Here is a 15,774-nt window from a genome sequence, read left to right on the forward strand (position 1 = left end):
CTGCTGGGGGCTGTAGTTCATAAATATCAACGCTGTAGTTTTAACCAACTTAGTTTTAGATTTTATCATTCGTTTTATAGCATCAGGAAGAAAAATAAAGGCTGTCTGTTTATTAACTTGTAAACAAAACAAATAAATATGTTTTATTTACAAGTTGGAGGTAGATAAAACACAAGTAGAGTGCTCAGATGATTTATTTATGATATATTTATTTCAGAATCTTTTTTGTCAGTTTATTACAATAAAATACAATTATGATCAAATTGTGGCCTTCCATTCCTGTAAATAAAGATGCATAATCATTTGTGATTGACTGGAGCAGTTCGCCATTGTTGCTGCGTCGCTCACACCACAGATTATTATTATGTGGCGATAATGTAATATCAAACATGCTTGAAAATATGCAACATCTGTAACAGCTCAAGACTGGCTCAGATCATGTCGCTGAAGTGCCCATACATTATAATAAACATCTCTCGAGCATAACGAGCACCCACTTGGCTGTGATCTTGGGGTTTTGTCGCAGAGCTCAAAAATCCAACTTAAAATTGAAATGGAAAACTATTAAAGGGAACTTTTGAAAATGTAAAAATTGAAACAGGAAATTATCGTTTTATTAGGATGGAACAGTAACACAGAAGAGTGATCATAGTATTCTGTAAACAGAATATGTAAAAATACACAGCAGGTTGTCAAAAATCACATTCAATATAAATTAATATTGCATTAAATGAAATAAAATGAATAAAAAAAGAAAACAAATCAATTAAGGTTTTAAATGAATGACTTTTGAAAGTCATGATTCAGCTCTCTGGTGGCATTATCACTTCTGATGAACATCGACACAATCAGTCACTCAAACTGTTTTCTTGACAGTCCTAAAAATTCCAGAGCATTTCCAGCAAGCAATTTGTCCTAAATAAAACAGTAAAATGAGGAAAGTTGTAAAAAGAGAAGTACTTTTATATTAGTATACTTTATGTGTATATGTTTTCATTTAATAACATTAAGTATATAAAATATATATATATATATATATATATATATATAAATTAGCAGCAACATGATTATGTTCTTGACGTTTGAGGCCTAGTTTATTAAGATGCCTCACCATATTTGGCATTCATGATTTTTTTCACAATTATCAGTCGGATATTTTTATTTTCAGTTTAAGATTCTAAGGAAGCTGTTTATGTATCTTAAATAAAATCCAATGTGTTAACTGTGCACTTAAATATATGTTTATATATTACCTTTAGGGAACTATCAAACTCATCCATGGATTCAATCAATGTTCCTGGCTCCAGTTCCCCTAGTGGGAATGGGTAATCTGTTCCTAGCATAACTTTATCCTACAAGAAACAGAGCCTTTTATTAGAAATAAAACAGCACACATTTCAAAAGTTAGAGTTAGTGTTAGCTGTGGGTTTACTGCTGCGCAGTGTTATAACCAATATACAAATATCCTGCACATGCAAAATCTAGCTTTGCCATTTCTTTATTCAGAGCAGAGGTAAAACACCATGGGCGAAAAAATAGAAAAACAGGTCCCTGTTGCTGTTACAAACTAGGTTCTAAAAGTTTAGTGGTTGGGGTGTCGTGGTAGGAAAAAACTCAATAAAGGGTTGCTGTAGTTAAAAAAAATTTTTTGGGATCCACTGAGTTGTTGTTATAAATCACTGCCTATACAAAACAGTAATGACGAGTGTCTGTTTTCACTTATAGACAAATAATGCATATACAAATATTTTGTGGGCAATGATATTTGGCATTATTGATGATATATGAGAATTCAAATAACCACCTTTCCTATGACTTCTGTGAGTAACTTCAGTGAGAGTGGGTCATGCACAAGAGAATCTGTGTAGAATGATCCTAAGTATTTGCGTGGGTTGATCTTGTTGTCGGTTGCACAAAGATCAGGTCGCACCTTAAACCCGTGCTCAATTCGACCGATGGTGTATGGAAAAGAACCACCTGGATCAAAAGTATGAAATATGATACCACATCCCTCAGGATTCATAGTTTCCAGTTAGCACCTCAGATTCTGTTCTAACATTGATCATTTGTGTAAAATGAATATTTTGTTTTTTACCTCCATGAGCAAAGCAGACCTTAAGTTTGGGGAATCTTTCAAAAACACCTCCAAAAATCATGGAACAAACTGCTGTCGTTGTTTCTGATGGCATGCCTGCCAGAAAAAAAAAAAAAGAGAGAGAGAAATGGTGCCAAACATTTGTAAAACAGACGTAAAGGGATAGTTGTTGTTGTTCCAAATCTTTATGACTTTCTTCCTTCTGCAGAACGCAAAATGAGATGTTAGGCAAAATGTCAGCCTCAGTCACCATTCACTTTCATTAGATGGAAAAAAATGCAATGAAAGTGATTGTTGACTGAGACTAACATACTTTTGAGTTACACTTCCACAGAAGATGAAAAGTCTTACAGGTTTGGAACAACATAAGGGTGAGTAAATGATCACAGAATTTTTATTTTTGGGCAAACTATCCCTTTATTTACTGTGACATACTTGTCTTTTCATTATAACCACAATTTAATAGAGAGGTTTGTAGTCAAACATAACGTAGGCAGTGTTGGGTAAGTTACTTAAAAATAGTAATCCATTACAAATTACTAATTATTTCTCTACAATTTGTAATCAGATTACTTTAATAATTACTTCATTGAAAAAGTAATCACATTACTAATTACTTACTTTTAAGTTACTTTCTAAATCACTTTTCCGCTTAACAAATTCTTCTTCTTTTTTTTTTCTCCCCTTTTCTCCCCAATTTGAAATGCCCAATTCCCAATGCGCTCTAAGTCCTCGTGGTGGCGTAGTGACTTGCCTCAATCCGGGTGGTAGAGGACGAATCTCAGTTGCCTCCGCATCTGAGACTGTCAGTCTGCGCATTTTATCACATGACTTGTTGAGCGTGTTACCACGGAGACATAGCGCATGTGGAGGCCCACGTTTTTCTCCGTGGCATTCACGCACAACTCACCACGTGCCCCACCAAGAGCAAGAACCACATTATGGCGACCACGAGGAGGTTACCCCATGTCACTCTACCCTCCCTAGCAACCGGGCCAATTTGGTTGCTTAGGAGACCTGGCTGGAGTCACTCAGTACACCCTGGATTTGAACTCGTGAATCCAGGGGTGGTAGTCAGCATCTTTACTCACAGAGCTACCCAGGCACAACGCTCAACAAATTTAAAATAATGTCTGTATTTCTTTCTTGTTCATTGTTACACACAAGTCATACACTCAGCACCTCACATTTCTCCTTCATAATGACTCGTTACGGGGCCGTAATTCATGTATTCTGCATAAATAATATATTAGAAGCATGACCCTAAAATGCACTTAAAAGGAACTAAATTAATTGAAAGTCATTAAATGTAATTTGATTACAAGAATTTAAAATATAATGCATTAAACTACTTTTTTTGACTGAAAGGTAATTAGATTACAGTAACTAATTACTTTGTAACTGGATTACACCCAACACTGATATAGGCTATATTTGAGCTGTATGATTAACCCTCCTGTTGTGTTTAAATTTGGGCGACAACTTAAATGTTTGGGGTCAAAATGAAAGAAACTTCACACTCATTCATTCACTCAGTCATTCTGTGTTTTCAGGTCAAGACATTCAACCAAACCCACCAACTAACCAAGGCAGCCAGTATTTAGCCATTCTCCCATCTGTCTGCATGTCCCATGGATGTACAAATATCGAGCAGTTGAGTTCTTCAGCTGCCTGTAGTGAGAAGCACATGCTGGTTTTAAAATAATCTACACAATGAGACAAAAATGCTGCTGCTATCAGTTGTCAGAATGCTATTATGTCATGAACATGTATGTACTAGTTATGCAGATCAAATTAAAATGAATGATCAAATTTTGATTTTGATGTGCAAACAAGTGGGATCAGTAGTACATGGTGCACAAAATCTTGTCTTACAGCATAGATGGGGAACAGCTCTGGGGAATTGAGGTCCCATTTGTTTATATGAGAGCCAATTTGCACTCCAGGGAAGCCCAGCTGATTCACACAGCGTATCATCTCTTGTACTGCTAGATCAGGGGCCTGCATGGGCAGAGTGCCTAGCCCTACAAAGCGCTTTGGATATCGCTTCACTGTAGCCGCCAAATCATCATTCAGAATCCCACACAGGTCTAGTGTGTCATGGGGTTTAGCCTTTAGAAATGGAGAGGAATTGCTAGGACTGAGCTAATGGACAAGCATCAAAAGGAACTTTAAGGAATTATGTGAGGTGGCAAGTATAGTTTTTTTTTTAATGATAAATCTTTGAAACAAAATGTTTATTTGCCTAATTTATTTATTATATTTTTGCTTTACTGCTTCTTACCCAGTAGCTGAACATCACAGGCACAGTGGAAAGGGCCTGTACTGTCACTCCTGAACAACATGAAAACAAATCACTGTAATAAATCATAATGAACGAGAAATGTTATCTGCAGATAAAAGCAGAACGAAGAATAAAAGGGTTAGTTGCACCCAAAAATGACATTTCTGTTCACTCACGAACCACATAACTTTCTCCCAGAGAACACAAAAGGAGATGTCAGACAGAATGTCATGGACTGACAGCCTTAGTCCCTATTCACTTGCACTGTAGGGGAAATAGCAGCATCAACATTCTTCAAAATATATCTTCTTGTGTCCCATGGAAGAAAGTAAAGTCATACGGGTTTGGAATAGCATGAGGGTTAGTAAGTGATGACAGAATTTTCATTGGTGAGTGAACTACCTTTTAAGAGTGCATTTCTTAGAGACTTACATTGTGAAAATGTAAAAGTATAAAAAAAATTTTTTGTAAAAAATCCCCAAAACATTTTCATTGAAAAATAATTATATTAAAATGCACATAATGTTTGTATGTCACTGTCTTTACCATGTTTTTCCATATCCCGAATCCGAGCGTCAGCATCCCAGCAGTTCTCCTGGATCACACGGAACACTGTGCCATCCTTCATCATTTTGGCTTCTCCCTGGAACATGCGAACACAGCTGTACTGTATTCTTTTCAGTTTTTTATTTTTCAACAGGAGAAATTATCTGAATACATTGGCATTGCACATACTGTAAAAATCAACATTCTCACATCAATGATGAAAGCTACTATTTCCAGCCACTTGGTGGCAGTCCTGAGAATTGTCAAATACATACTTTAAATCAGTGCAATGGACTTTAGAATAAGAGGAGGTGCAACTTTTTGTTCCATGAGAAGCACATTTAAATCAGCAATCAAGGTTCATCTGCAGATTATAAAATATGTATTTACCTTTCAGATTGTTAAACCATAATATCATATGAGAAGTGGAAGTCTTTGTAAATGTGTTTATATGTACAGTATGTTCAGCAGCAGTATTGTTGTTGTGAGCTCAAGGTGATCCAGTTTTAGTCTGATACTCTACTCAAGCAAAACCCCATACAGAGCTCTACAGCTGCTCAGACAGGGAGCCCAGGGAAGGCCTGCTGTCGTCTTTTCCACAAACACAAACACACCTGATATCCTGCTGAAATTCTCAAGAATTAATACTTTGTAGAAAAGGTCCTTCTTTTTGGTTTGAAAAGAAAAGCCCAATATTGGGCTGCTCTCTTGACTTTGTCAATGACACTGCTACAGCGATTCGTATGACTGAATTTGTGATAGTTTAAAAATGCAACTGTGGCCAGAACAAACTTACAGTATACTGACCATTTTTTTTTTTTTTTACATTATTAGTAAGTGTTTATATAAACAATCATTCAGTTGTTTTGAATGATTTCTTCTGAAGAACAGAATACACTGAGCAGCTGAGTAGACCTGAAACCATCTGAGACATCTGAAACACACTGCAGAACAATCCAATCACTCTGCAGGTATGACAGATGCTTTAACATCCTCCTTTTCTGAGTGGAGGATCAGATCTTTCTGTGCTGCCCACTCATTCATCATGGGGTTCCTAACACACTCACACAAACACACACACTCTCTCAGGAAGAGCTCAGATGAGACCATGCCAGCAGGATCTATGGCCAAGCATGCAGAACATTTTCCGTCCAGCTGGTGTTCTTCCACTAAAACTGCAGATTGAGCTGATTTTCTCCATGAGCAACTGAGAAACCAACGGTAACTTTCTAGAATACTATAGTGTTCTATGATACATGCATACAAAACAGTGTGTGTTCTAACATGAGTTCTCTATAGAACATACACCAAACTTTATTTAAAATATATGTAATAAGGATTTTATCACTAAACATATCACTAAAAACTTACTTTGCAGTGATGGTGGAGTTGAATGAATCCATCATACCCATACCTCTGTGAAACATACCAGAAAGTTCACAAATGTCACATTTGATACAATTTTTACACTATAGTGAATTATTATTATTATTATTATTATTATTCAGTTTGCAAAATTGAAGTATGGGAATTACATCTGAGATGTAGTAATAAGCCAGTCATGCTACATAACAAATTGTTGTGTCTATTGTTGTTGTCAACAATGTAATTTTTGTTCAAGAACAGAAGTATAAAGGCTCAAGGGTGTATCCTGTTTCTGCAAAATACATACATGCATGCATACATCTATAAAATTATAACACAGATTTGGATACAGTGAGTTGGTATGTTAGGAAATAATGACATGAGGACTAGTATATTCTTTAGCTTGCCCAGATAAACAAGCAATAAAGGTCAGGGTACTGATCAAACCCTTTCATTAATGTTTAACAGATGCATACATTTGGTAAAGCTGAAGCTGTCTTGTTTGAAACAGAAAAACGACAGCACTGAGACCTTTTTGTTTGTTTGTTTGTTTTATCAATGAACATTTTGGTCAGTTAATTGAGAACATCATAAAATAGGACAAGCACATTTTATTTCTGTATATTAAATACAATGTAAACCCTGCAGACCAAGAGCTGACCAAAAAATATATAAAAACTAACAGAAATAATTCAGAGTCCTATGAAAAGAAGCATGATTCTTGGCAAGTCAAATGTTTACTTACATTTAAAAATATTTTCAAATATGGGATCCCTGTAAAGAGCAACCTACCTCTTTCAGATTGGGCCATTCCTTAGGTAAAATATGATTATGAATATCAATTTTCATTCTGCTGAGAATAACAGCTTATCTTATGGAACTTAAGATTTGACAGACTTGCAGACTGAGTGGTTAGTGGGAATGTTTAGCAGTGTACGAAGTACTCTGAGGAAAACAAACATTCCCTCCCCTGAATCCCGACTGTTCAAATGGACCAATAAAAACCCCTGAGAAGAGAGACGCCAGGTAACATTAACTTTGATAACTGATCCAAATGAATGTTATTAATTGTCTGAACAAATGCATGTCTTTGTAGTTTAGATTTGCCTATAGGCCTATATTGCGCACTTTTATAAAATACCAGTCGTTAAAAAATAAATGAATACATACAACAATAGTCTAACAAAAAATATTTTTGTTTTTTATAGAGAGTCTATAGTTTACAAGAACCATGGCTGTCACAATGCTGTCAAGTGAATTCAGCTAAAGTGACTATCCCCCATAGTATTAGTTATAAATTGTGCACAACATTGGCCTCTAGCGGTAAGTGGATGTAGTGCGTCAGACGCTCATTTATCTGAAAGGAAGCCTTCTCATTCATTTATTGCCCAAGACGAAATACTGACGGTTCATTTATTATTTTATTTAAAACGTAGACTCAGAAAAGCACATGATATCTGTATCATCGCGTTCTATTAGCTTTCGTAAACATTAGCTATATCTCACAATTAAAGGGATAGTTCACCCAAAAATGAAAATTCTCTCATCATTTACTCCCCATCATGTCCTCCCAGTGGCGTGCATAGACCTCAGTAGGGACAGGGGTGAAAGCTTAAAAAAGGGCACAGATTTTTTATTTATTTTTTATTTTTTTATTTTAAAGAGTAGCACTTACATACTTAACAGTGTATTTTTATTGTATATTTTCTTCTTATTTTGTGTATACTGTATATTGTATATTATTAGGAGTATATTGTTTACTGTGTTGTGTAACAAGATGTGTAAACTGTGTTATGTGTAAATCAGATGTTTATTGTAATTGTCATGCTGCTATGTTGCTTGAAACTGCACCCAAGACTTTCACCCACTGTTGCACTTGTGTATATGGTTGAGTGACAATAAAGGGATTTGATTTGATTTGATAAGTATACTACCAATACATTAACATATTTATGTACTAATTGAAAGTACCATATAATTGCACTTATTTCATGCTTCAAATGCACACAGAGAAACTTTGATCATTACAAATGAAGTGGTAAAGTAGTATAGCTTTTATAAATGCAATTAGAATAGGTATACACTAAGTTCAGATATAGTGTACTTTAAGAAATTACACTGGTTAGGTGCATGTTTCCATCTACAGCTTGTTTTATGATTCTACAACTTGTTTGAACAGTGTTAAAAGCAATTCTCATATCAATAATATTCTTCAAGTACAAAAAATATATTAGTAATATAAAATATGTTCCTAATATACATACTGTATATTTTAATTTTCACCATGTCTGTTCTGAGAACTTTTAAGAGCACATATTTCAACATCCTGTTATCATATTAACAGAGAACAAACTCTTTATTTGTATGCCTCATAACTCGGATGTCTTATAACAAGAGGTTACTAATGCTGGAAACTTGTTCATTTAAAAATGATAATTAAAACATTATTTTGAGTACTTTTTTAATTGCACAATGCACATTCCTTAAAACACAAGTGTGATACTAAATTTACATGTGCAGCAGTTACGGTGCCAAAACCAGTTTTGAAGTTGGGGGCCCCTAAAACAGGCTGGTTGTGACATCATCACAACAACAACATTAAGAAGTCAGTATGCAGAGTGTGTTGTACATTCAATTTATACCAGACCAGCTTCCAAAATGGTAAAAATCATGGTGATTAGTTATTTATCTACATAAATATTAGTCAAAAACTGTCCCCATACACGGTTCGAATGTTGACGCAAACTAAAAAGATTCAAATCTGCTTCCACGGAGAGAGACTATGTGCTTGTCATTATTTTCAGTTCACACAAACCACTTTTTTTCAACAAAATGAAATGCTGTCTGTTAAGGCACTGATGATGATACTACTGGAACGCTGAATTGGTTCAACTGCAGGATCTTGTGTATGGGTTCCTGCTTTTTATGTATGTATTCAGTCATTTGACAGTCTTTTATTGTTTGTGTCTGCATTCAACAACATTACATAAGCACAACATGATCTGTGTTTTATACCATTTATAAAGCAGCATATTGCATTCAATACTGTGTGCCTTGAAGATGTAAGAGTTAAAGTAACTTCATCATCCCCAATAAAAGGGTAAAAAGCAATATTTGTTAATTATCCTACTTTGTCTAATGCTGCTTAATTTATGACTGATCTTCGATATCAATCTTGTCTTACTGTGAATAAACACAAAAAAGGAATGTAAAACACTGTTATTATTCTTTGCTTGTTAACATTGTGCAAACAGCATATGGTCATTCTACGACTATAACGCAAGTCATATCATGAAAGTTACAACTACTAACATAAACATCTGGACTTATAATATATTAGTGTATACTGGAGCATCTCATTATTGTTCTAAATGCTTCTACAAATAACAAAGAATGGCAGTGACTAGCTTCATCCACTTTTATTAATTTCTGGCTACTAGCCACAAGTTAGCCACTGTCAGCCAGGGGCCTCTGTAGATCAGTGATTAGATGGACCAGTCAGACGTCTACATTTTTTCATTTTTCTCTGTGCAAAGGGCAAAATGGCACATTTACCTATTTTAATAAAATGTCAGGTGTTAAAACTACATAGGATTATAGTTATTTCCAGGAAAATACTGTAACGATTGTTGATGTTTCTGCTTGGAGACTTGCTATTGGCTGTTGTGTTTTCAAAATTAATGAGGTAGGTCTGTGTAGGTTTTGGGGAATGTTTGGAGTCCAGTGTAATGGAGTTGCAATTGTAATGTCACCAAATACGCTATAGGTTCACACTGAGTCAATTCTGTGTATTTCAAATATTAAATTCAAGGGTAGATCTTTAAAGTTTAATAAATTAATTAATATTTAAGTCCTTTTCACTATAAATCTCCACTTTTATTTTTGGTGATTTGCATTCTTTTTGCATATCGCTACCTACTAGGCAGGGAGGGGAATGTATAGTAAAAAAGGACTTAAATATTTATCGGTTTCTCACCCACACCTATCATATCGCTTCTATATAACCACTAGAGTCATATATGGATTACTTTTATGCTTCTTTTATATGTTTTTGGAGCTTCAAAGTTCTGGCCATCATTTACTTGCATTGTAAGGACCTACAGAGCTGTGTTCAGTAGAAGAAAGTCATACACATCTGGGATGGCATGGGGGTGAGTAAATAATGATACAATTTTCATTTTTGGATGAACTATCCCTTTAATTCAAGCAGCTTGAACAAATTTGACCAAACGTTTTGGCACAACAATGTGCAATTAGCCGAAGAATAATAGCCAAATATATTTGGAAACAAACAAACAAACATATATATATATATATATATATATATAGCCTAACATAAGAAAAGTATACTATCAATTGTCTGAGGTGAAAAAATGATGACTTCTCAAGACTTCTCACATTCATGTCTATCTGGAACTTCAATTAATCTTTGTGTGGGCTTAGCTAATATCAGTGATTGTGTGTTAAAGTCAAGTTAGGATGAGTGACACAACATCTCTTAACTAAACTATCCCCCATGTCTAATTACAGTTGAATTGTTGCAGTTCTTGAGCTCGGATTGGAGTTGTTCTCGGTGGGAGGGTGGGGTTGGGGTCCGTTGCTGATGCTGGGCAGATTGCGTTTATCTCCGCATCTCTGCTCCTTTCCCCTTAATGCTGGATGGCTGCTAGTCGCAGTTCGACGTGAGATCATTTTTTGAGGGCTTTTTCTGATTTCAAAAAACAAGCAAGGGAACAAACATGACAGACATGACGACTTTAGATTCATGCTCGGTTCCCAATCCGACTATCGTGGACCCGTCGGCTGCGCGAAACGGACAATGCGCCGCTGCCCAGGATCCGAACCTACCCAAGAGAGGGAGCCAGGGCGATCCCTTCGATATGGACCGGGACCAGGAGATGAAAATCACAGATAGCGTTGAGGGCCAAGGTAAACACATCTAATCTTTTAAACCACTCCAAATCAATCGGTACTTTCTGGAGTCATTTCAGAAAAAAATGGTTAAGACAATGACATTCACTGAGAGTCATTTATTTTGGGATGTAATGTGAATAAGACAAAAAAGCATGGCGAAGGTTGCGGTCCAGTGGAGCATGCAGACGCTTTGAACGCTATTAATAATTCAGGTGAGCACAAATCACTCAGTTCATATCTAAAGTTAAGAGACAGAGTAAACATATTTTCTGAGTTTATGTTATGTATAGATAGTAAAGTTTAAGTTGTAAACTACAGTTGTAAGTAGGTGGCTTGCACAGACTCAACATTTACAGTGCAGTATTCATATATTATAGTATATATTAATATATAAGTATGATATAAGTATTATATTGTATATACATATTATTTACTTTTAATTTTTGTAGTATTTTAAAGATTCAAGTATTGCAAAATAATTGTAATATTTAGCAAAATTCGCTGCAGAAATATAGGGCATCTTGTGGAGCACTTGCTTCTGTTTCACACATGGCACGAATAAATGACAGAGCACAAGCTGGTCCTGAATATTATTTAATCAATTACAGTCACGACAATTGTGCATGTGGACAATTTTATTTTTTACTCTGTGCTTGTGCATTGTGGGATTTAAATGTATCCAAGTGACTCGAGTGTTTTGACTACCTTCACCAAAATTCGTTCAGATCCATTTAATGATTCAGTGACCATTTCTGGTGATGCCAGAAGGTGGTGACAAATGAGTGTCGTGTGTGAAATGAGTTAGTCACTGAATCAACAATCAAAAGAAAATGTTAGTCCTTTAAAATTTGTATGTCTACAGACCTACAAACAGACTTTAGTAGAGGTTTTAAGCATTATAAGAACAAAGCAAATCTATCATTTCCCTACAGTTTGTGAGCTGCTGAACATGACTTTTATCAAAAGACAACAATAAATAGTCTTATAATAATTATAATTAGTTTCAATAATGTCCGTATGTTTTCATGTATAAAAAAGCGGGTCTGCATATCTATTGACTTCAGTAAAATGCCTAAGTGTTCTAAGAACACAGCAGATCTATCTTTTTTCCTACAGTTTGTCAGCTGCACACCAATATAGAGGTAAAAAACAGGAGCTGATGTTAAAATAGCTTTACATATTTAACACAGATCTAGTAATCTGCTTAAATTGGCATAAACAACCGATCAAACTATTACCTTACAGATATTATGTAAAAAGAATAACTTAATGAAGACTCATGCGCTGATATAAACTCCACTTACAATGTGTGCTTAAAAGAAGGATTGTCCTCTGTTTTTTTCTGCAGTGCATTTCACATTTATAACTCTCATTTGTCTGTTCCTCATCTCTAGATTATACATTTAGATCACCATCAATGCCTGATAAAAAACATGGATAAATGAGCATTGTTGAAAGCAACTTTGAATGAATGGAGCCGCGTTGATTAGACTGTCTGATTGATGGCCTATTACGTAAGGGTTGTTTCGGCTCATGAAACTCACCTGTGATTGGCTGGATGGCTGCTCAATCAGCCCAAAGTAACAAAACGCAAAGAATACTGTACACAAATCCACCATTTGGACTCGGTATGGGTTTACATTTTAAAGAGTGTGGGGGACGTGTCTGCTACGCCCTTGTTCATTACTATGTTATTTTTTCCTATTGGTCTGTAATGTCTGCTTCAATTGAACAGCTTCATTTCGGTTCCATTCAGTTTCATTACATCATAAGTTGCATAGTGACACTTCGCAACAAAGACTATAACACATTTAGAAGAATGGAGGAAGCAAATGTTATAGTTTAGGAATTAGCCATTGAAAAACCCATACAGGTGGATGTGAACATGTCCCCCTTAACATCTGAGGTGGTTATGGCCCTATACTCTGTAAGTAAGTGGAGATTTTCAGAGATGTATCTGATCTAAGATAAGCATTTCCACCCTTAAGCAGCATAGTCTTTTCCACTGCAAGATCTGAGTGTTACTGTTTGCTATAGCCCCCCCCCATGCAATCAGTTTGAGCCGTTGAATAATTCATAAGACCCTTCAACTCACCCACTGGTCTTTTGGAGAAATTGTCAGGGTATTATAAATGACACAAGTCAAAGAAAACAAGAAGGAGAAACAGGACTTTTACTGCTATATTCTGTTGTTTACTGAGTTATTATTATTTATTTATTCCACATTTCTTCACCTAAATGCATAGATATAAAGGGTGGGTCACAGTTAATTACAGTTTTCAACCAAAATGAAGCCAATTAAAATTAATTTAAAAAAAATACTCTTCTTCAAATTCATTCATTGAATTAGGAAATGCACCCCTCATCAGAGATGATTCACATATGGGAAGAGAAGCATATCCTATTTAACATACTTATTATAGTCTATACCATTCATTTCAAAATGGTCTAATTTTGCTTACAGCTTATCCTACAAGTTGAATAAAAAGCTAATCTTTTAGCTGATGTCCTATAAGTCTTTGAGAGGAATGTTTCTCTTTCTTTAATGCAAACCCTATTAAACATGAAAGAAATGCTAGGTCATGTGGATGTTCTGCTTCCACATGATTAGCAGTTGTGGTGGATTTAGGCATGGGCCCCTTGTTGGGTATTGGTTTGTTTTATGTGTGTAAAGTGTTTGTGGGTGAAGGTGCAAATTGAGCAACTTTACTGTGTGTAAAGGTTTGTGTAGCAATAGATCAGGAGGAAATTTCAAAGTTCAGCTTAACTGAAGTGTGTATAGGTTGGAAATGAAACACTTTGGAACTTATGGGTTACATTCGCAGGAGCGCAACACATGCTTCCCATCCTGACTGGGTAAATAGATCATGTGAGTGGAAAACAGGCCACATTCCCCAGCTCTGTTTTTCAGCTCTTACAATCACACTGACCAACTATTGAGTCTGTGCTTATAACCCTCATCATGTGACTGCTACAGGCTGACAGATCAGTTTGGAGTATAGCGGGGGAAGATACACAGGCACTCACTGTCACAATGACATACTTGCATTCATTTTTAACAGATGACACAGGTATATTTAAAGTTGACCTCTTTGGCAAGCACAACACAATATATACATTGCTTGCACATGAGACAATAGACACTCAACAGGTTGTATGGCTTTATTGGACCAACAATTCACATAGTCTTATTGATAATTAGTCTAATTGACTAAATTCATGACCAGTGGTGTAGTATTTATCAGTTATAATGCCATAAAGCACTATGTTTAGGACACAAATGTATTGTCTTGCATTTATACCATAATTTGGAAACTCACAAACCACTATAGGCACTGCACAAACAGAAATACCTATAACTTTGCTTGAGATGGACACTAATTCTGCCCCAAGTAAGCATGTAACTTTCAGCCTGCTACTGAGCCACTGGCACGGCTGCTGCAAACAACATTTACTGGAAAATCACATCCTGTGTGACTTGTTGCTGGCTCTTAAGCTGACTTTATTAGGGCCATCTAAATCTTGTTGAAATAATTTTGCTCAGCTTATTAAACAGAGCCATTGAACTGTAACAGTGTAGATTCATTTCTGTTCTTCTGACATACTGTAAAGCTTTTTAATACCTCTCCTGTCCCCGGTCTTAATACCTGTCATGGCCCAGTGAGTAAGTAATCTGTCCATGTTGTTTGTTCCTTTAGTGTAGTTCATATAATTGTATAATGGCCTTTAACCAGTGTTTTATTTACTCTGTTGACAGGTCTCTTGGAGAGCAGCATGCGCCTGAAGCCTCATGAAGCTCAGAGTTACAGGAAGAAAGCTTTGTGGGTGTCTTGGATCTCCATTGTAGTAACACTGATCCTGGCAGTGGCAGCCTTCAGTAAGTTCATGGTGATGTATATTCTGGCTGTGGCAACCTTAAAGAAATATTCCGGGTTCAATACAAGTTAAGCTCAATCGACAACATTTGTGGCATTTTCTTTAAAAAAAAGCAAAAATCGAGGTTCCAGTGAGGCACTTACAATGTAAGTGAATGGGGCCAATTTTTGGAGGGTTTGAAGACAGAAATGTGAAGCTTATAATTTTATAAAAGCACTAACATCAATTCTTCTGTTAAAACTCATGTATTATTTGAGCTGTAAAGTTGTTTAAATGCTCAGTTTTACAGTCGTTTTAGTGTTTTAGGGTTTGTTGACATTACATTGTCATGGCAACAAAGTTGTAAAATTAAACAGAAAAGGTTTGTAAGTGTGCATATTGTTTATGTGTTGTGGCTTTACTTTTGAAATATGGAGTATTTTAATGTTTACGGATTGGCCCCATTTACATCCATTGTAAATGTCTCACTGTGATTTAGATTTAGCTTTTTTTAATGAAAAGGAGGGGCAAGTCAAAATTAATTTTTGTGGAAATTATATTATGCCACAAATGCTGTCCATTGAGCTTAACATGTATTGAACCAGGAATATTCCTTTAAGTATGTACAGGTATTGGGCCTGAACTGGCAGTGGCAGACTACAGTAAATTTAGGCTAGAACTGGCCACTCTGGCCAGTGAGCAGTCAACATTGTTG

The 15,774-nt window shown here is 35.8% G+C and overlaps 2 protein-coding genes across 2 annotated transcripts in view; one reads left to right on the forward strand and one right to left on the reverse strand.

Moving 5' to 3' along the window:
* Positions 1-189: 189 nt before the first annotated feature.
* acmsd (aminocarboxymuconate semialdehyde decarboxylase) lies at positions 190-7,224 on the reverse strand. Its single transcript, XM_051708235.1, has 10 exons — positions 7,083-7,224; positions 6,297-6,341; positions 4,926-5,022; positions 4,380-4,429; positions 3,971-4,207; positions 3,673-3,766; positions 2,096-2,191; positions 1,805-1,977; positions 1,254-1,352; positions 190-915 (listed from the first exon to the last, which is right to left on the reverse strand). The coding sequence occupies exons 1-10, from the start codon at positions 7,137-7,139 to the stop codon at positions 853-855; spliced, it is 1,011 nt and encodes a 336-aa protein (XP_051564195.1). The 5' UTR covers positions 7,140-7,224; the 3' UTR covers positions 190-852.
* Positions 7,225-10,870: 3,646 nt separating this feature from the next.
* The window catches only part of LOC127446913 (transmembrane protein 163-like), a 40,097-nt gene continuing 35,193 nt past the window's right edge, over positions 10,871-15,774 (forward strand). The window contains exons 1-2 of the mRNA XM_051708236.1: positions 10,871-11,219; positions 14,962-15,081. Coding sequence (XP_051564196.1) covers positions 11,030-11,219; positions 14,962-15,081 — 310 coding nt within the window. The 5' untranslated portion in view covers positions 10,871-11,029. The remainder of the gene's footprint in view (positions 11,220-14,961; positions 15,082-15,774) is intronic.

This window comes from Myxocyprinus asiaticus, chromosome 10 (assembly GCF_019703515.2).
Source record: "Myxocyprinus asiaticus isolate MX2 ecotype Aquarium Trade chromosome 10, UBuf_Myxa_2, whole genome shotgun sequence".
In the NCBI taxonomy this organism is placed as follows: Eukaryota; Metazoa; Chordata; class Actinopteri; order Cypriniformes; family Catostomidae; genus Myxocyprinus; species Myxocyprinus asiaticus.